The sequence below is a fragment of the Cynocephalus volans genome, chromosome 2 (genome assembly GCF_027409185.1).
Source record: "Cynocephalus volans isolate mCynVol1 chromosome 2, mCynVol1.pri, whole genome shotgun sequence".
Classification (NCBI taxonomy): domain Eukaryota; kingdom Metazoa; phylum Chordata; class Mammalia; order Dermoptera; family Cynocephalidae; genus Cynocephalus; species Cynocephalus volans.
The window spans coordinates 220,746,566-220,768,765 of NC_084461.1; the positions used below are offsets into that span (position 1 = coordinate 220,746,566).

The window sequence follows — 22,200 nt, forward strand, 5'->3', positions numbered from 1 at the left end:
GATTAATGCAGTTGCACGGGCTCCCAGCATCTCTCCACACTGAGCTCATGGTCTACAAGGGCTGCACAGCTTCCTTGTAGCTTAGATCACAGGCGTCCATGGTGAAACCTTCGCTTACCTCTTCCCTGCAGGCAGAAGTTCCTTCTGGTTCCCTGTTGTTCCCAGCTGGGGGATGGGGGGTGGAGGCTGGGTATGACCTTCCATTCTTACATGGCTATCCTGAGTTTCTGTGCTTACTAGCATTTGTGTCACTCCTTTGATGTGCCCAGCACTCTCCTTTAGTTATTTTCATCCAAGTGTGGTTATGTATTCATTGTTTTGTCTGTCTTTGTGGGAGAGACGAGTGGTAGGGTCTTTCAGTTGGACATCTTGCTCCACCCTGTAGTAGTCTGGCTCATTTTTAAATCACGTTATTTATTTTCTTATTGTTAAGTTTTAAAGGTTCTTTAAATTTTGATTAACAGTTTTTTATCAGATGTGTCTTTTTCGTATATTTTCTCCCAGTCTGTGCGTTGTCTTCTCATACGTGACATTATCCTTCTGAGAGAAGAAACTTTTAATTGTAACCAAGTCCAGATTATCAGTTATTTCTTTCACGGATTGTGCATTTGGTGCTGTATCTAAAAAGTCATCACCATGGCCAAGGCCATCTAGGTTTTCTCCCATGGTATTTTCTAGGAGTTTTATAGTTTTGCATTTTACATTTAGATTTATGATTCATTTTGAGTTTATTTTTGTGAAGGGTGTAAGGTCAGTGTCTACATTGTGTTTTGTTTGTTTTTTGTTTTGGGGGGGTTTTTTTTTGCATATGAATGTTCACTTGTTCCAGCAACGTTTGTTAAAAAATGTATCTTTGCTAGATTGTATTGCTTTTACTCTCTTATTGAAGATCAGTTGACTATACTTATGTGAGTTGATTTGGGTTGAGTTGGGGGCTCTCTATTCTACTCCACCGATATATTTGTCTATTTTTTCACCACTACCGCACTATCTTGATTTCTGTAGCTTTACATTCTTGAAGTTGGGTAGAGTCTGTCCTCCAACTTTGTTCTTTTCCTTCAATACTGAGTTGGCTATTCTGGGTCTTTTGCCTTTCATATAAAGTTTAGAATTTGTCACTATCCCCAAAATAACTTTCTGGGATTTTTATTGGGATTATGTTTAATCTATAGATCAAGTTGAGAAGAACTGACATTCTGACAATATTGAATCTTCCTGGCATAAACATGAAATATTGCTCCATTTATTAAGTTCTTTGATAACTTTCATTAGAGGTTTGTAGTTTTCCTCATCTAGACCTTACACATATTTTGTTAGATTCATGCTTATTTCAATTTTGGGGTGCTAATGTAAATGGTAATTATTTTTTTAATTTCAAATTCCACTTGCTCTTTGATGATAGATAGAAAAGTGATTGACTTATGTATTAACCTTGTATCCTGCAACCTTATTTTTATATAATAACTATAATAAGCTATAATTGCTTATTAGTTCCAGGAAATTTTTTGTTGATTCTTTTGGATTTTCTATGTAGATGGTCATGTCATCTGTAAACAAAGACAGTTTTATTTCTTCCTTCTTAATCAGAATACATTTTATTTATTTCTCTTTTGTTATTGCATTAGCTAAAACTTCCAAAACAATGTTGAAAAACAGTGATGAAAGAGAACATCCTTCCTTTCTTCCTGATCTTAGCAGAAACACTTAGAGTTTCTCACTATTAAGTATAATTTTAACTGTAAGGTTTTTACAGATGTTCCTTATCAAGTTGACAAAATCCACTCTGCTCTTAGTTTTCTGATAATTTTTATCATAAACGAGTATAAGATTTTGGCAAATGCTTTTTCTGCATCTATTGATATGATCATGTGATTTTTCTTCTTTAGCCTTTTGATATGATGGATTACATCAATTGATTTTTTAAAAAATTTTTATCGAATCATAATTGATTATTCAATTGATTTTTGAATGTTGAACCAGTCTTGCATATCTGTGATAAATCCTAATAGGTCATTTGACAATGACAACACATGACAATTGATCATGGTGTATAGATTTTTAATTCATTGTTAAATTCAATTTGCCAATATTTTGTTGAGGATTTTGTAATCTATGTTCATAAGAGATGTTAATCAATAGTTTTCTTCTTTTTGTTATGTGTTTGTCTGGTTTTGGTATTAGGGTAATGCTGGCTTCATGGAATAAATTAGGAAATAGTTCCTCTGCTTCTATCTTCTGGAAGAGATTGAAGAGAATTGGTATAATTTCTTCCTTAAATGTTTAGTAACATTCACCAGTGATCCCACCTAGGCCTGGTGCTTTCCATTTTGAAAGGTTATTAATTACTGATTTAATTTTTTTTAATAGATATATACCTATTCAGATTGTCTATTTATTCTTGTCTGACTTTTGGTAGATGGTATATTTCAAGGAGTTGGTTCATTTTATCTAGGCTATCAAATTTGTGGACATAGTGTTGTTCATAATATTCCTTTATTATCCTTTTAACATCCATGGGATCAGTAGTGATGTCCCCTCTTTCATTTCTGATATTCGTAATTCGTGTATTCCCTCTTTTTTCTTAGTTAGCCTGGATAAAGGTTATCAATTTTATTAATTTTTCAAAAAATGAACTTTTGGTTTGGTTATTTTCTTGATTGATTTCCTTCATTGATTTCTTTGATTTCTGCTCAAATTTTTATCATTCTTTTTATTCTGCTTATTTTGGATTTAATTTACTCTTCTTTTTCTAGTTTTCTAACATGGAAGCTTAGGTGATTGATTTTAGATCTTTTTTCTTTTCTAATATATGCATTCAATGCTATAAAATTTCCTCTAAGCATTAACTTCACTACACCCCACAAATTTTGAGATGTATTTTCATTTGCATTTACTTCAAAATATTTTAAAATTTCTCTTGAGATATCTTCTCCACCCATGTTTTATGTAGAAGTGTGTTTAATCTCCTAGCATTTTAAAGTTTTGCAGCTATCTTCATATTATTGATTTCTATTTTGATTTCATTGTGGTCTGAGACATCGTATGATTTTTATTATTTTTAATTTGTTAAGGTGGGTTTTTTTTTTTTTTTTGTGACCGGTAAGGGGATCGTAACCCTTGGCTTGGTGTTGCCCGCACCGTGCTCAGCCAAGTTAAGGTGGGTTTTATGGCTCAGAATGTGGTATATCTTAGTGAATGTTCCATGTGAGCTTGAGAAAATCGTATATTCTGCTCTTGTTGGATGAAGTAATCTATAGATGTCAATTATATCCAGTTGATTGACAGTGCTGTTGAGTTCAACTGCTTTCAACTCCTCACTGATTTTCTGCCCACGAGGTCTGTCTATTCCTGATAGTGGCGTGTTAATGCCTCAAACTGGAGTAGTAGATTCACCTATTTCCCCTTGCAGTTCTATCAGTTTTTCCCTCATGTATTTGGACACTCTATTTATGGGCACATACATGTTAAGGATTGTTATGTTTTCTTGGAGTATTGTCACTTTTATCATTATGTTATGCCAATCTTTATCCCTGATAAATTTTCTTGCTCTGAAGTCTGCTCTGTCTGAAATTAATATAGCTATTCCTGCTTTCTTTTGATTGTGTTACCATGGTATACTTTACTTTTAATCTATATGTGTCTTTATATCAAACGTGTTTTTAGCAGACAATATGTAGTAGTGTCTTTCCTTTTGATCTACTCTAACAATCTGTCTTTTTATTGGTATGTGTCTTAATCAGTTTGGGCCGCTGTAACAAAATACCATAAAATGGGTATTATAAACAGCAGTAATTAATTTCACACAGTTCTGGAGGTTGGGAAGTCCGAGATCAAGGCGCTGGCAGATTTAGTCTGTGGTGAGGGCCCACTTTCCTCATAGATGGCTATAATCTCACTGAAACCTCACTTGGTGGAAAGGACTAGGCAGCTCTCTGGAGTCTTATAAGAGCACTAATCATATTCATGAGGACTCCACCCTCATGACATAATCACCTCCCAAAGGCACTACCTTCTAATACCATCACCTTGGAGGTTAAGATTTCAATATATGAATTTTGGAGGGACATAAACATTTAGTCCACTGCAGTGTATTTAGATCACTGACATTTAAGGTAATTATTGATATAGTTGGATTAATATCTAACATATTTATTACTCTTTTCTATTTGTTGACCTTGTTCTTTGCTTCTATTTTTGTCTTCCACACTTTTTTTGCTTTTTGTGTGTTTAATTAGAACACATTATTTTTTTCTCCACATTCTTAGCATATATATTATACTTCTTTTTGCACTTCTTTTTTAAAATCAGTTGCACTAAAGTTTGCAATATACATTTATAATTAACCCAAGTCCATTTTCAAATATTACCATACCATTTAATGGGTAGTGCAGGTACATTATAATAACAAAATATCCCTGTTTCCTCCCCCCTGTCTTTTGTATCATTGTGGTCATTTGTTTCACTTATACATAAGCATACATAGCATATATATATATGTACATATACATATGAGGGGTCTTCAAAAAGTTAATGGAAAGATTCATATTACTTTTAATTCCATTTTTTAAAGAACTTCTTGACGTACGCTCATATGTACATCTATATATGTAACTAAATACATAGTTGCTATTATTTTGAAGAAACTTATCTCTTAGATCAATTAATAATAAAAAATATAAAGGTTTTTATTTTACCTTCACTTATTCATTCTCTGATGCTCTTTATTTAGATTTGAGTTTATGAACTAGATCATTTTCCTCCTCTCTGAAGATCTCCTGAAAAACATTTTTTGCAAGGCAGATCTACTGGCAACAAATTTTCTCAATTTTTGTTTGATAAATTCTTTATTCTTCCTTCACTTTTGAATAATAATTTTTCAGGATACAGAATTCCAGGTTGGTAGGTTTTTTTCCCTCTCAACACTTTAAATATTTCACTTAATCATCATCTTGCTTTCATGGTTTGTGAAGATAAGTTGGATGTCATCCTTATCTTTTCTATAGGTAAGTTGTTTTTGTTTTTGTTTTTTTCCCCCTCTGCCTTCATTCAAGAATTTTCATTTATTTTTTATTTTCTGAAGTTTGAATATTATAATGCCTAGGACTAGCTATAGTTTTTTGGGGGAGATGTTTTCTGAGCTTTCTGAATTGGTGGTTTGGTGTCTGACATTAATTTGGGAAATTCTCAGACATTATTGCTTTAAATATTACTTCTGCTTTTTTCTCTTTCTTCTTCTTCTGATATTCCCATTACATGTATATTACACCTTTTGTAGGATCCCACAGTTGCTGAATATTCTGTTCTGGGTTTTTTGTTTGTTTGTTTTCAGTCTTTTTTCTCTTTGCTTTAGAGTTTTGGCAGTTTCCTTTGAGATATCCTCAAGCTCAGAGGTTTCTTTCTCAGCTGTGTCCAGTCTGCTAATGAGCCCCTCATAAGCATTCTTCATTTTTGTTAGTGTTTTTGATCTCTAGTGTTTCTTTTTTATTCTTTCTCATAATTTCCATTTCTATGCTTATATTATCCATCTGATCTTGTGCACTGTCTACTTTTTTCATTAAAGCGTTTAGCATATTAATCATAGTTTTTAAAAATTTCTGGTCTGATAATTTCAACATTTCTGTCATATCTGAATCTGGTTCTGGTGCTTGTTCAGTCTCTTCAAACTGTGTCTTTTGATTTTTAGTATGCCTTGCAACTTTTTGTTGAAAGGTGTATATGATGCACTGGGGAAAGGAACTGCAGTAAACAGGCCTTTAGTGATGTGGTGGTAAGTTGGGGGTGGAGGGGGAAGCATAGTCCTATAATAGGTCTCAGTCGTAATGAACCTGCTCTCTGGACAGTGAACTTCACACACATTTCTTAGGTCCCTCCACCCCATAGATGGTACAGGATAGCTGGAGGGAGATGAAGTGTATTTCCCTTCCCCCAGGCAGGTTAGGCTGTGATAAAACCCTAGCAGGTTAGGCCTCTGGTAAATAGTTTCTCCTGAGGTTAGACCTTGTTAAGAAAAACAGAATGCTTTGGTATTTCAAAATGGTTCCTTCTCTCCTCCCCCTGCCAGAAGCAGGATGGGATTTTTCTCCAATATTCACTGTGAGGACCTGGTCAAACTCCTGGGAGTAAATCTCACAAAAGTGTGTCATCCTGTCACCACCCCATACCCCCCATGACTAGGTCCCCCTGGATTTTTAAGTCCCAGCATTGTAAACATGGAGCCTCCAGCAGTCACACAATCACAGTTCAAGTTTTCTTACCCAGGCACTAGTTTCCTCAGAGGTTTCTGCTCCTGTAAGTTGTGTTTCTCTGTATCTGTCTGTCTGTCTGTCTCTCCAATTTTGGGGCAGTGGTCTGCCCTGTAACCTCACTTCTCCGACAGATCTAAGAAGAGTTATTCATTTCTCAGTTCGTTCAGCTTTTTACTTGTTAGAATGGAGTGCCAATAAAGATGTACCCCTCAACTCCAGAGATACTGAAGTGTACTAACGACAAAGGGGAAGATGTTTCAGCAGTTTTTTGTCAGCATATTATCCTAAAAAAGAAGGTGCTTCATCCATACTCTGCAAGGGATGGGTTTAAACTCAAGTCAAATGCAAATGACCTGACACAAAGGGAAGGAATAAAGGGCCTCAGGAACCATGAAAGTCTGTCCCCAGGATAGTGAGGTCAGTGACCCTTACCTTCCAGAAACAGGTGATGCATGCTCACAGTATAAAATTCCAAGGGTATAAAAGGACGATGGAAATATGTCTCCCTGCAACCCCTGGCCCCCAGCTACCTAATTCTCCTCCCCAGGAGGCAGCCCTCTTACCGGATTCTTGTGTCCCCTTAAAATATATTTTTAGAAGAGCTGTTAAGTGCTCATACATTTAAATGGAAACCTATTTTAGAAGTGCATGTTCTTACAGAATTCTAGGATTGGAAGGGACCTGTTTCAGTCCCTAATTCACAGCCTCCCTGCTCACTCTTAGTACCTGCTCTTAACATAAATGTCTTTTTAAAGATGGAGAAACCCTTTCTTCCGTGAGATAGCTCATTCTGCTTTTAGATAGCTCCAGTAGTTTACAAAAGATATATATTTTTTAAATTCTGAAATCTGCCACTTTGGTTTTTTTCCCTCATCAATCTTTGCTTTGACCTCTAATGCCAGAGAAAACAGGTGGTCAAATGCCTCTTGCCTAAGATGGAACTTAGAATATTTGAAGCCTTCATATCTTCAACCTGCCAAACAACCTGTTTCTCCTCTTCCACAGAGTATGTGGTTTTAGGGAATTCAGAGCCATGTTCCTTCTAGAAAAGACTAAACTCTTACACAGCATACTCAGAAACTTCTAAGAGCACAACCACTCGTCAGAGAAAAAAAATTCTAATTTACAATTAGCAAAGACAGTAAATAGTCTGTGACAATTGACAGACACTTATGAGATTTTTTTATGGGAAATACTAGAACCTCAGTATATACTTGCTAATATGGCATGCATGAAGGCTTTATCCAGAATTTTTTTGGCCAAGCAGAAATTTTGGTATTACTTGCTCTAACAAATTTCCAAGATATTATGAAGTAGAATATGGGGTCCTAAAGTCACCATTTATTTCAGGTTCAGAGGAGTTTCAGTATGAGAGAGATAAAGAACATGGCCCTGACTTAGATTCAAAGCCAGCCCCTCATATTAGGGAATACTCTTTGGGACTCTGGCAACTTATGTCACCTCTCCACACCACAGCATCATCTTGCTACAGAAGGCAGGCAGAAGTGTAAGCTAGCTCCAGCTGTCAGATGAGCCAGCGTCTGGTCAGTTCTTAGCACAGAGCCTGGGCTGTTGTCATTCCTGTGGTGCTGGTTCAGCCTCTGTGCAGCAGCTTCTGCCTCAGGTGGGACCTGGGACCACCTCTCCGCAAAGACTGCCGTGGAGCACCCCACCCTCTGTGCAGGGCCCATTTATTCTCTCAAAAGAAGTCATTTCTGCCAGCTCAGCCAGTTTTTTATTTAACAAGTATAGTTATCAGTACACTCCAAGTGCCTGCCAAGGAGTACAAAACTGACCTGAATGTCACCCTTTATATCAAAAGCTCATAGGAGAAACTCAGACTTTGCACAGGTGCCCCAGTGCGGTGTTCAGCAAACCTTTCCTTCCTATTCACTGGAATCCATCCCGTTTATCGGACTGTGAGCCTGAAGAGTGTCTCGTTGCCTCCTCTAGTAACTATTTTCACAAAGCTCCGTTGCTTCAAATCACACTGAAGAATGTTACAAACAGCACTAACAGTGCTAACAGTGAGAACGCCGAAGTCCTTACACATTGTCTTTTGGGGGGGACTCAGGGGAAAAATTCCTACGCAGTCCTAAAAATAGTTGCAGCTTAGATTGCTTTGTGTTTTAACATATGGACGCTATGACTTGTGCCACTGACCATATTTCCTTGACAGAAAACATGGATCAGAGTCTAATTCGTGGCCCTCTTTTAGTAAATGCACAGGACTTGATTGTATCAAATCTTTTGTCCCACTCCCATCTTCACTTTATGGTCCATTGTGATGTTTCCTGTTTGCCTTTCTCTACTTCTTCTGTATTTGTTCTTTTTAGACTGTGTGGTAAGTCCTTGTGTGGAATATGTGGAGGGACAAAGCACAGGGCCTACCAAATCTTCACAGCCTTCTTCATCCACAGGTTGAAGGCGTGCAAAGCTCAGTGGTCGCCCTGATTCGTTAAAACAAAGGAAGAAACAAATGGCTCACTCTAATGCACAGGAGGAGTTGCAGGTTCCATGGTGGGGAGGAGCCCTGTGCCCTGCACTTGCCTGGAAAGAACCCTGCTGTTCAGGCTGCAGGAACAAAACTCAGGCCCAAGCTCCTTGCTGGACGGGAGGGAGATGCAGAGTCCCTCCCGTCCAGACACAGGAACGGCTGGTCTTTAGCTCCTGTTATTTCTGTTATTTGGGGTTCGTGATTCCCTCTGAAGCCGGCGGAGACAGGAGTTGGACCAGGCCTGAAGGTTACCAGTGAATCTTATGAGGAGAGGAGGGATCTGGTGCTGGAAGGGACCAGAGGATATTTCTCCTGAAGGCGAAGGAGTAGTGGGGACGGGATGGACTTTGCTGAAGGAATTTAGCTGAAGTTCCTGAAGCCCGAGCGAGCTCCATTTACTTTGGCCATTTTTATACCCTCAGCGAATTTCCCTGGCATTTCTCCTGCTTGAGTTACAGGGGCAGTGGGACACGTAGCGTCTCTGAAAGTATCTCCACCGTCGTTTGTGGCGAGACTTCATCCCAACGCCTTTGCGAAGTAACTTACCTGACACATTTGCTTTCCAAGTACCCATCGCCGCTTCCTGGCACCGGAGACGGGGCGGGCTCCTCCGGTGCCGCGGCGTCCCTTCAGCGTTTACCGAGGCCAGTCTCCGTGCCGGGAGCTGGGTGCCCTCATTCCAAGCGACTTCGGGGCTGCTTGACGGTTGTCTGAAGGGCCCTCGGACGCCTCAGCCGCCAGGCCAGCCTCTGAGCCCCGCTGGGGTTCGGGTCGCTGCGGGGCATCGGGGGCCAGAGGAGGAGCGGTTCCCGCACCCGTGCCGTTATCCGCCCGTGGCTCCGTGGCTCGGCCAGTCTGCCCGGGGCTGGCACGGGTTCTCTTTGTGAAACGAAAGAAGGGACAGGGGGAAGGGGAGCCGGGCACAGCTCTGGCTCGACGTAGGCTGCGCCACCGAGACAGCCCCGCCAGCCGGCGCGGCCCGGGCCCCGCGGGGAACGCCCACCCGGAACGCCAGTCCCGCGGGCGCCCGCACCCTCCCGCCGCGCGCTCGGCCCGCGGGGCCGCGCCGTCCGCCGCCTGCCCGCGGTCGGCCGCGCGTCTTCCTCCCGGCTGCGCGCATTCCCCTCCTCCTCCGCTCCTCCCGAGCCCTCCTCCTCCGCTGGTCCCTCCTCCTCCCGCCCAGCAGCTCCACGCCCGGCCCGCGCGAGCGACACGTCCGGGCAGCCCCGCACGGTGCGGCCGCAGCTGCGCAGCCTCCGCCGCCAGGGCCTCCCGAGCGCCCCTCGGCCACCCCCCGGCCCGGCGACCGGCCACCTCGGCGGCGTCCGCCCGAGCCCCCGCCTCGTCCCGTCCTCGCCGCGCACGGCCGCCTGACTCCGTCCCGGACTCACTGGCGAGAGCCGGAGCCAGCTCCGCGGGGCAGCGATGCGACCCTCCGGGCCGGCCGGCGCGGCGCTCCTGCTGCCGCTGGCTGCGCTCCTGCGGGCCGGCTGCGCGCTGGAGGAGAAGCGAGGTAAGGACCCCGCCGCGGCCCGCCCCCGCGCCTGCTTTCCTGCTTCCTCGAGGAGCAGCTGCGCCCTGGCCGGGGCCGTGGGAGGGAGGACGGGACGTCTCGTTTCTGGGCTGGGCGAGGCTGCAGCGGCCGGCGCGGGGGTACGCGGGGGCGCCGCAACTTTCGCGCCCCTCCTGGCCGCGCTCCGGCGCCGGGCAGGGGCCGGGGCGGACCCTCGGTGCGGGGCCGGCGGCTGGCGGTCGGCACGTGCGCCCGCACTGCGCGCCGAGGGCCCGGCCGAGGGCGCCGGGGCGTGGGGAAGCCGAGGAAGGGCCCGCGGGACTCCTGCCGGCGCTCGGATTTCCCGAGCGGACCCTCCCCGCCTCCTCCCTCCGCCCCGGTCCCGGCCCCGGCCCCGGCCCCGCCGGCAGGTTCCTGCAAGCCCTTCCCCGGGCGTGGAGTTGCAGCCGTGACCTGGGAGGCGGGGAGAACTCGTCTCTGTCGCCAGATTCCTTCGGCTACGGGGAAGGGGTGGCCCTGGCGGTGGCTAGTTTCCCCGTCGGCAAAAAGGCGCAGCCCCCGCCACTCACCGTGCGCGCCGCGGTGCTGCCCGGCCAGGTGCGCCGGCCCGGGGACGCGGCTCCCTGCCAACCCCGAGCTCTCTCCCGGGCCCCGCACCCAAAGCCCCGGGGCTCCCGAGGTTTGCCCCCACCCCCCACCTGTAGCCCTTTTGTCGCCTCTCTCGGCTTTGCGGCGGAGCTGGACCTCGCTGTCGCCCGGCCACCGCGGCGGGACAGTGGATCCTTGTGCCACCCCCCCCCCCCCGAGCGGAACTCGTCCCGCCATCCCCGCAGTTGTTCAAAATGGGGCTCACAGCAAACTTTTCTCCTCGAAATCCCAAGGCTTTCTCGTTTGGATGTTTCTTTTTGCTTTTTGAACAATGTGACATTGGGCCAACCAAAATATTAAACTTATCTAAAAACAAACAAAAAATCCCGGATTGATGCTCGTGGTTCACGTGTGCCAAATGTCCGGACGGAACAGGAGCGAGTCTGGCTTCGTGACTGGCGACCGTAAACCCACTTGACACGGGAAACATGCCTCAGAAGGTTTAATTGCACGATTTCAAAATCCAGCGGCCCGGGTTCCAGGAGTCAGGTCCGCACTTGCCGTTGATGTCATTGCCTGAGCGCGTTTGCTGGGGGAGGGGAAGGCGTAGAACAGTGGTTCCCAAACGTCGCTGCACGTTGGCATCACCTGCGATTTAAAACAAAACAAAAACCAAGGTCTGGCTCCCACCCTCAGCCATTCTGATTTAATTGGTCTGGGGTGAGACTGGGGCGTTGGGATTTTTTAAACGCTCTGCAGGGGATTCTTTGGGGCAGCCCGACTCAGGAATCACTGGCATAGAGGAAAGATTACCTGCCAATATAAAGAGCTGTTTTGGAAGATCTAGAGTTTTAACAAACTTGCAAAATACGAAAAAGAGGGAAAAGGAGGGGTGTGATTTCAATAAGGGATTAGTCTTTTCACAGAAGGATCCAGTGGAAAACTTTCCCTCTTCCTTAGCCTGAGGGGCTTCTCTCGTCCCTGCCTGTGATGCACCGGGGGCTGTGGGCCTGGGCTCTGACACAGCTGCCAAGACGGTGGTCCTAGTCAAGGGCCGTCTCTCTCTGTCTCTGCTAAGGGGACTGCTCTCCTTATTTTAAATTCAACTCTTAGAGTGCCTCCAAAACGTCACTTTTCTCACTGCAGAAATGTTCCCAGGTTTTTGATGTTATTCCTTTGAACACTGCGATTAGTGGCTGGATATTTGTTACTGAGAAAAACATAAATTCCACTTACTTTGCTTGTTTGTCCCATTTTCCCTTAAAACAGAGTGCTCCCGAATAAAATAGAGTAGGTGTACAAAACCTGAAAAAACAAAGTTTTAAGGGGCACATTATTAAAAATATGACATGAAGTCTTTCTACAAAAAATTGGTAAAGGCCCATATCAATCAAATTCAGTCAGTTTTGTTCAAGAAGAGTTCCTCATGTTAGTGAGGGTTTTGTTTGGTTCTGAGATGTAACTTCTGTCCTTCTTGCACTGAGAGCTAAGTGCTGCCCGACACTGTTTTAAATGTCCCTTTAATCCCACGTCAAGCATGTGAGGTGAGTGAGTACTCATGATATGTGGGGAAACTGAGGTAAAGTGAAGTGACTTTGCCACAGCTGGCAAGAGGCAGAACCAGGATTCTCACTGGGGCCTTCTGGCCGTGGATCCCTCCCTCCGCCTTCCAGTTCTGCTTTGCTGCAGTTCTGGTTTCAGGAGAGCTGGGTCAGGTGTGTGACCGTCTACGGCCAGATGCTGGAAGAGGGAAAGGACCAGGGACAGGCCGACTGAGACGGCCCCTTGTCTGAAGGCGCAGCAAGCATCTGCTTGTTCCGTGTCTCCACTGCTGCTCCCGGCTTGGTTGCTGTGCTGGGAGCCTTTCATGCAGGCGGCTCAGGCTCCACATCAAACAGCGAGCATGGAGGCTGCTCACAGGTGTTGAGCAAGCCCTTGCTCTTGCACAACGGGGAGGTAGAGGTGCTGCTAGGGAAGAGATCCTGGTGCTGTTCGGAGGAGTGCGGGAATTCGCACCAAGGGAGCTCAGTAGAAACAGGCCTGCCTGGCCCACCACACTCAGCTCAGTAGGTCTGAGCTGTGTCAAACAAACAAAGTAAGTCGGGGATTGTAATGGTATCCAAACTGAAAAACCACACCCTCTTTTCTCTAAGCAGATTACTAAAGCCCAGGCCTGGCCAGGCAGCCGGGAAGCCTGTCTTGTCATTCCAGCTCTGGGTGAAGGTGGACAGGTCTCTTGGAAGCTCCAGGCCTCTCAGTCCTCATTTCTGAATTCAATGAGTATTTATTGACTGCATAGAATGTGCAGGACATGATGAGTTAAAAAGGGTGGGGAGTCTTAATAGTTTCTACTATTGCTTCCAGAAATGTGATTTTTTTAAGCCACTAATTAAATATTAATAAATTTCTTTTCAAATCTGGAAAGGAGACTGGCGGTCTAAGTGTCTGTCACTGTGTGTCTCTCCACACTGATGTAGCATGGACTAGCAGAAACCGGGTGACAGCCCCCATAGGCTTTTAACAGTCATTTCCAGTTTCACATATTTAGTTTCATATTCCATGATTTTTTTTAAAAAAAACTTATTCTGAAGTTTGAAGAAGCCGATTGCCAAAATTCATTGTACTGCATAATTGCACTTGGTCCCCGTGACAGCACTGACGTGTTTTGAAATGTTTCTAGAGGTAGAGTCAGTAAAGATGAAGAATTCCACCCTGTTTGGAAAGAAAATATTCTTTGTTTTTCCTTTGATCTAAGCTCCAGGACTAGCAGCTAGTGTCTGAGACTTTTTTGAGAGGAGTGGCAAACCAACTCTAATATTAAAGACAATTGACGATTGTGAGCATTATAGGGGTGGGGTCAGAATGTTGAGGACCCCAACTATGAAATAACGTGGCCCTTGCCTTGTGGCTTGCTCTGAAAGTGGTGTGTGTGTGTGTGCGTGTGTGTTTTAATTTTGACTAAGTACTATAGTAATGGGCTTGTTTAAAGTTACTGTAGTAAAACATACGCTATTATAAAAGGTTTTCCTAGTAGGGCATGGTTTGAAAAAAGTTCAAAGTTTTAGAATATGTCTTTCCCACGCATTGTTTCCCTGTAAATATGGTTTTGAAAACTAGACTCTGTTTCTTGGATCCATACAGAATTCTGTTTTTCTCTGTCACTTACAGACATTTGAAATTATGGTAAGAAATGTTTTTAGTCTCAGTTAATTATTACTAGTTTATTCTTTAATCATAAACACATACAGAATAGAGTGTAAATCTTAGTTTGTTCTCATGGACCAAACCCACTTGGTATCATAGTGTTTTCCCATATTTTCTTTTTCATTCTCCTCTTAAAAGGTTGTGTTTTCTAAGCAAACTAAAGCAATTGGCTCTTTGGACAACATCTCAAGATTGTCCACCATCAGGCCCATGGGTGCAAGCTGGTTTGTTTGAATTTAGGCAAGGGTCCAGGCTTTGACACTTATTCAAATAACTGTGTTGGCTGCAGTTTTTGCTTTTTTAGAGTCCTTCGTACACATTTGGATATATACACTCAATTCAATTGTCTAGAAAGTTCTCTGAGCCAGCCTGGAGTGGGAGGGATGCTGGAGCCAGTGAGATGTGGGGAGGAGTGGGGGTGTTTACTAAGCCAGGTTAGAAACTAAATGCTGGATTTGACATTTTAAGCTCTGAAGAGTATCAAATACTGGCCCTGTTTACTGAGCATCTGTGAATTGCATATGCTTAGAATAAATTTGCCCCTACCAATTTCAGCAGCTTGTTTTAGAAAGTAGTATGTGAAAGCTATCATGGAGGGATAGAATTTCCCTCTTTGCTCCAAGTTATAGTCCATTCTGATGGGTTCTCGGAAAGACACAGAGTCCAAGTGTCCTTGCTGACTGCATCTGGAACTTCTCATTAACAAGAGACTCGAAGTACAATTTAGGGGACTGATGGCTGGATGAGAATGCCTTGTACACAATCCTAAATACACCCACAATTACACCATTATTAGTGGGCCAGCATACAGGGCCCCCATTTAGTATAAATAATTGCATAAGTTAACCACTATCATTTGTCCTTCGAATAGGACAAGTATTGGTACCTGTTCTGACTTAGGCTTTTATTTGATTTTCTTCTTTGTGTTTGAGCCACAGGGAGTGACTTGTACTTTTCCATCCATATTTTGAGATGTAAGAATGAATTGGACTTGGTCCTTGCCCTTAAGTGTCTGAAGGTCGATTAGGGGAAGAGAGAGCTAGAGATAGTAAGTGTGAAACAGTGTCACAGAAGCAGTGTTAGAATTCTGCGCAGGTCAAAAAAGGTCTTTTGAGATTACTCTTTGCTTTTAATTCTACCTGGAGAGAAGACCAGGTATAGCCCCAAATGGAAGGGATTACTCATTTGAGCCTTCAAAGAGCTATTTGGTTATGTAGTTATTTCCCTGGAGAAAGAGATGTGAAGGCATTACGGGAGAAGTGCCATGGGAGCAGGGTTCTCGAGAACGCTTGGTGATTCATTGTGACAGGAGGAGAAGGGTAAGTGGTAGGCTACATACGGCTCACAGGGCGCTGTGTTATCCACACAGTGGCTTTGGATTTTGTCCTGTGTGAGTGGGGGCTCACTGGGATTTTAGGCTAGGAACTGACAGGTGTGTTTGATGTTTTAGAAAGATGGCTCTAGCTGCAGCGAGGGAGTGGCTTGCAGGGGCAACTGTGGCAACAGGGAGATAAGTGGCTTTGGCAGGCGGGAGCAGGTGCAGCAGGAGCTAGGAGCACGTGGAACGAGGGGCCGATCTGGAGGCAGAACTGGCTGGCAATGATAACATGGCAAGTATAGGAGGTGGAGAATCCCAGGTCACACACACAGTTTTCTGACTATGAATATGAATATGATCATGAATCCATTCTCAGAGGGGGAGGTTTTGATTGGATGGAAGTGCGGGGAGGGGTGGGGGAGTCAAATACGAATTCAGCTTTAAGACCTGTTGAGTGTGAAGTGTTCAAATGGACAAGACCGGGAGTCAGTAGAAATACGGGTCTGGAGCCCAAGAGAGCAGTGGGACCTTGAATTGTCATTTTATTAGATATTTCCACACAGTTATTATCTTAGGTTGTAGAACAACCTGACCCCATTACAGCCTCCTGTCTCCACCTGTGTCCTGCTCTCTGCTAGCATCAATATCTAGACAAACTGGGATTCTGGATTACCAAGTCCTTTCTAGACTCAGCTGTTATAGTTAGGACCCTGACTAGATGCAGTTATCAGCAACTGACAATTAATATATAGTGCATATAGGTGTATTGGGAATCGTAATATTTGTATATTGCTGCAGATCTTAAGATGGGGATCCCCTGTTTCTTATTTAAGACAGCATCAAATTACTTGGTTTTGTACATTAGTGAAATGAACCAAAAAGAGTAGGAGGTGACTTTTATTCTTTTATTAAGCAGTAGCTTTTGAACCTTAATTGTGCCTTGTAATCCCCTGAGGAACTTTTGAAAAAAGATGCCTTACTGTACCCCAGACCAGTCGAAGCAGAATTTCTGGGGAATGAGCCTGGCACACACATTTCTTAAAGGTGCCTGGGCAGTTCTGATGAGTGGATTAAGTGTTGTATGTCTCTTGTGACAGAATAAATTTTGTTTTTTTTCTCAGATCCCCATTTCTTACTCATCTCATGAGCTTGTTCAAGATCCAGCAATAGTTTTATATTTCATTAGTAAATCAGTTTCCGAATCTCATTTTATTTCATGAATTAGTCCATCAAAAGTCTGCTTCAGCAGCTCTCAGAGTGGGGCTCAGGGCAGTAGCAGCAGCTCCTAGGAACCTGATAGAAATGCACATTCTCGAACCCCATCCTGGACCTCTGGAGGCGATGCTGTGGGGGTAGGGCCTCTGGGAGACTGACCTGCGCCGGGTTGAGAACTGCTGCTAAACTCCGTGCACGTCTCACTTGGTTCTGCACAGACGAGAGGAACAAGAGAACTACACTTGTCCTCAGAGGACACGCATTTTTGAACAGCTGAGCCGGGCGAGAGACGTGTGGTCAATGCACTGTAATGCAGTGTTTTATAACAGATGTGATTTGGGATTTCAGTGGAGCCCAGAAAATAGCGGCAATTTCTCAAAAAGAGAACATTTAGATAGGACTCCAAGAAAGAGATTTCTTCCTGGCCTCCAGGCAGAGGGAGAGGAACGAGGAAATACTTGTAGGCCTGCGTTCCCCCAGCAAGCCCTCCGCCTCCTGTCGTTTCTGTAAATGTGAATGTCTTAATTATAACAGATGTTAAGGTTTTAGAATTTCTTTCTTTGTTTTTCTAAATGACCATGAAGAAGCTTACAATGTCAAAAGTAATGTGCCTGAGAGTTGACACATTTTACATTTAAACATTAAAATGATCGTCTTTTTATGAAGTAATAACCATATGTGAAGAATTGCACTGCAGTCTAGATTAGGGTTGATAGCTTTAACGTTCTCCTCAGCAGCATGATTTTTCCCTAAAACTTGTTATGAATAAGCAAAATGACTACTTCGCATCCTTTGTTTAACTACTGCTGCAGAAAGCAAAGAGAGAAAGAAAACAAAAGTCTGTATAACTCTAGACACAATAAATACATGTGGAATCACACTGAACTCAGAAAATATCTCTCAAATTAAGCCACTGCTGCTTGTGAATTAGAAGAGACATTTGCTTCCTGACTCAGTGTTGAAAATTGTGCAGAGATCATTTGCGACAAATAAAGGATAAGAGATGGCTGCAGGTGTCACCTGCGTCCTCACGCCTTCATGTAGAGGGAGATATAGAAGTAGGGACCACTGTTTACTTTGAAGTTCTTTTAAGAGCATTCATGAAGGATTTTATTTTAAAAGCAGAAATGTGATACCTGATGATTTTACTGCTAGGGACACGCAGGCCTGCCAGTCGGTGAGGTCATGATTGCTTTAGCAGTTCTAGTGCCTTACGTATGACATCACCGTGACCGTTTGTAGAGTTCCTTTCTTTTACTCCAGGTTTCAGATAAAATTGATGCATTGCATAAAGTCTGATATGATAAACTGACATTTATATGTTAAAAACTGTGTGTTTTAGTTTCTTTGCCAATACTCATAAATTCTTCATTGTTTTAGTGTCCAGAATAAAAACAAATCATTTATTGAATTTGTGTAGGTCCTAAGGACAGGTGACAGTGCCCTGAGAAATGATCATTTTATATAGGATTTCAGAAAGGTTTTCAAAAAGTTTTTTTTAAAATGTCAGAAACCTGGTTTTGTTTATTTACCAGCAAACATTGAATACCTGAAAGTTGTAGGGAGATTTAATTATGTTGTTTCTCTTCATTTACACAGTTATTTCCTAGTTAATTCTCATACACTGTAAACCACTGTAAATGCTTAAAATTGTGCTAAGCGAGAAAAATTAGACAAACTAATTTTAAGTTCATTTTAGTACTAGCAAGGTCTAATGATTCCAACTAGATTTTTTTAAAAAGTATTTTAATATATTTTGCAAAGTTAAACAATTATTGTTTTTTATAGGAAACAAAACTTCAGAACCCCCAATTTCATCCACTTCTGATTAAGTCCAAATGAATGGCACAAAAACAAAAGGTGGTCATTGGAGAATTATCGTATAGGTATCACACCTGTTGGTTCTTAAGGACCTGATTTTAAGGGACTTTTATATATGATGCATTTTGGAATTTTTTCTTGGCTCTGATTTGCTGCAAGTGAGTGGAAGCCTTGTCCCTCACTTCTTGATTTCTTTATCTCTGCTCCATTTCCTGGAGCTTTAATAGACTGCATGGAATGTATTTATGAGTGAGAATGGATTGCCTTAGTGTTCCCTTCCTCCCTCCCTCCCTCCTTTTCCTTTCTTTTTTCGTTTCTTCTCTTTTCTTTCTCATTTTTGCAAGCTGTTATGACTTAGCCTTCACATGGAAAGAAACATTTTGAAAATGACCGCAATTGAAAAATTTTGACAAATGATTGCAAAAATATACTATATAATTTTTGAAAGTTAGAAAGTATGAAAAGCATTCAGTGTTCATGATTATTTTTAATACAAGTATGCATATGTATGTACCATTTCTTGAAAAGTGGTGTTGCTAAACGAGTTTTTCTTAGTACGTGGCTTAATGTATTTTTCTCCTGTAATTTGTTGTTAGTTACAATGGGAAGAGAAAACAGGTTATAATCTACACTCCCAGTTTCAACTTCCGTAACATAACTAAACTAGATGATTCCAAGACTCCTTCCAGCTGAAAACATCTGTAAAATTAAAAGCAAATCTAAATGCATGCAAGATATGTATTTAAAACATGCCAATAATAAGTGTGCTGTCCTGTAATTTAGATGCAAAAACACTGATGTCATAATAATGATAATAACACTTTGCATTTGTACAGCACTTTACACAGTGCCCTAACATGCATCTTGCTGCGCCTCCTAACCACCCCACAGGATTGGGATAATTAGCCAAATTTGAAGGCGAGGGAGCCAGGCTTAGAACAATTCTGCAGTTTGCCCATGATCACTGGGGCTAGTCAGCATTTGGTGGTGGGTGCCTTTTTCTTCTGTGCCGTGCCGTCTCCCAACACCCGTGCCAAATGTTCCCAGGACCTCTCCTCAGTCTTTCTTTGAGACTTCCTTGGTCTTTTAGCTATGAAGGCCATCTATCATTTTTAGTCCTATTTGTGAGTCAAAAGGCTGACACAAAATATGCCCCAGAATGTCTGTTACGTTGCTGTTACTTATGTGTGACGCCCCCACACTTTCATGCACTTCTGAGTATTTTCTGTATGTTTCTGCTCTGCTCTGGTTCCTTTCCCACTTTTCCTCTTGTAAAATATTTTTTAGAGTCAAATCTCTTATGTATGTGTTATAACTGCCCATGTCGTAAGATAATAAGGCAATGGATTTCTGAGCCTTGAAAACATTTACTTTAGAAATTAGAAGTGTGACTTTTTAACGTTGTGTCATAAGCTTCTGTAAATTTGCCAGAGGTAAAAATACTTGCACAAAAAATGAGGGGAGAAAGCAACTTGATTTAGCAGTTGGATAAGTAGGCAATGCCTATGGCAAAAAGTGGTAATTCACTCACACAGATCTGTAAGAGCCACTTCTGTGATTTAAACGAAAGCACACACTTCAGCTCCTTAGTGTGAAACAGCTATTTAAAAAAGACAAACTTCACAAATAGGGTGGCTCTCCAGTATTGTTCATTTTCTATATCACACCCTTTGTCAGAAGCCATTATACCTGCAAGCACTGACTTTTGAGGAGATTTTGTAAGCATTAAGTTATTCACTTCGAGAGGGGCTTTGCTGGTTGAATAAACGGACGTGGAATGTGACAGTGAGTAGATCTCTCACTGACGGCCATATGCCTCTCCCAAAAGAAATTTCAAAATGCACTGCTCATTTTCCTCCCCGAGGAAGGAAAGAACGTTCTCTGTTATTGTTTATTCCTAACATAGTGGAGACTTTTCAGTACTCCAGCGGAAGCTCCCCAGAAGCACATTTATGTTTCATGATTATGAGGTGAAACAGGAGAAAGTCTGTAGGCCAGCTGAGTAACTGATCTTCAGTTGTTGTGTGCTGCAGGTGTAGAGGATATAGCCAGGGGAACGCATTGATTCTTGAAGCCTGAGATGACACATCTCTTGTTGGATAAGTAAACAGGCAGCTGGTGTATTGATTTCAGGGTGAGTTTAGTAATGGGGCCTCTAAGTCTTGCAAGAGTTATTTGGGCAGAAGCTGTGCCATTTCACCTTCAGTCAACACAAGCCTGCCAGCCACGGCAGAGCAAAGTTGAGCAGTTTGGTGGAGAGGGTCACGCAAGCTTCAGCTAGATGAGGTGCATGGTTTTCCCCTTCACTTTCAGCCTTTACAGGCTCTTTCTTGTTTAAATGCAAACCTAGTGATGTGCCTAGTTTGGGGAAGAGACAGTTGAATGAGAAAAGTCCAGATGGGTGGAAGACTTGGGTAGTTATCTGAGTTCATCTTAACTCATGGCATAGTATTGTTCTTAAAGTCTTGGCTAGGAAAGCAAGGCTTTTAGATTTGTTGGGCAGTGGCTACTAAATATTCATAATGTTGCTCAGTTGCAAAAACAAGACATTCGAACTATAGCTAGAGAAATAAATCCTCATGAATTCAAGGACTGACCTGTGCTAATGGAACGGATGAAAGTTGCTGCCAAGGTGGGGAGGGTTGCCATAGTGTATTCTTCTCTTGCAATTTTCAGGGTTTTTTTCCTTACCTCTTTGGAGAAGAGAAAAGTTAGCATTCCTTGGAGTTCATTTTGGGAAAGGTTTGGACTTTTTTTCCTCACCTAGGTGACAAGGGAAGAGGTGGACCCATGGTGGTTAACACAAGTGAGATGTAGTGGTGGCGAATGCAGGTGAGATGCGGTGGCTGCGAGCACTGGTGTGATGTGGTGGCCACGAGCACTGGTGTGATGTGGTGGCCACGAGCACTGGTGTGATGAGGTGGCCACGAGCACAGGTGTTGAGCTCACCTTTGTAGCCAGACTAGCAGAAGTTTTATAGGCTGGTGACTTCTGAACACTATTTATAAGGTTGATTTTTAGTTAAAAGAGAATTTCTAGGCAGCACATAATGTGTTAACAGTAGTACTGATCTTGTGATAGTCCCATGTCCCATTCAGTGGATGTTCTATCAAGCCAAAAAAGGCCCTAGCTATGTTTAAAAGTAGTCTTAAAAGTAACAATAATTAATTAATACCCAGTGATTTTGAAATGAGACATCAAACATGCCAACTTTGTAGTGTCATCCTTAGAGATAGAAAGACGACGATTAAATCATTAAGCCCATCTCTGTCTGAGGAAACAGCTTAGCTTAGCTGGGTGGAGGTTAAATGGGCCCTCTAGGGAAAACAAGTCTGTCTGAAGATGAATTTCCTTTCAGAAGTAGTTGGCTGCAGTGAAGGGCTGGTCTCTGTGTGGAGGACCACCTGTATACCCTTCTACTGACCCTTCAGAGGTGAGGCATGTAGAACCTGGCGTGACCCTGATTGGTTCCAACATACTGGAGATGTGAATTATGGCACAGAGAGCCAGGACGTGTTCACTGTGTGGCCGGGCTGGCTCCAGGACACGTGGCCACAGCCCTCACGTGCTTGAACTGGCGTGTGTACCTTGGTCTGGCTCCCGACGGTCTCGAGCTCGTGGTGGTTGTTATTTGCAGCAGATACTTCTGCCCATTTATCATTTACGTGTGCCTCCTAAAAAGACTCTGCCATTTGCATTGTTTCTGGCTGTAAAGTAGACTACATCTGTCCTTTAATAAAAATGGTGAAAATGTTCAGGCATTTGTTGACTCAGAAAGGGAAAGTGGACACTAGTGGCA

The 22,200-nt window shown here is 43.0% G+C and overlaps 1 protein-coding gene across 2 annotated transcripts in view; it reads left to right on the top strand.

Annotated features, from left to right (window-relative positions):
- The first annotated feature begins 9,990 nt into the window (after window positions 1-9,990).
- EGFR (epidermal growth factor receptor) overlaps window positions 9,991-22,200 on the top strand; it is a 176,676-nt gene continuing 164,466 nt past the window's right edge. For both annotated transcript variants that reach the window (XM_063088058.1, XM_063088059.1), the window contains exon 1: window positions 9,991-10,255. In XM_063088058.1, the coding sequence (XP_062944128.1) occupies window positions 10,168-10,255 (88 nt within the window). In that variant the 5' untranslated portion in view covers window positions 9,991-10,167. The remainder of the gene's footprint in view (window positions 10,256-22,200) is intronic.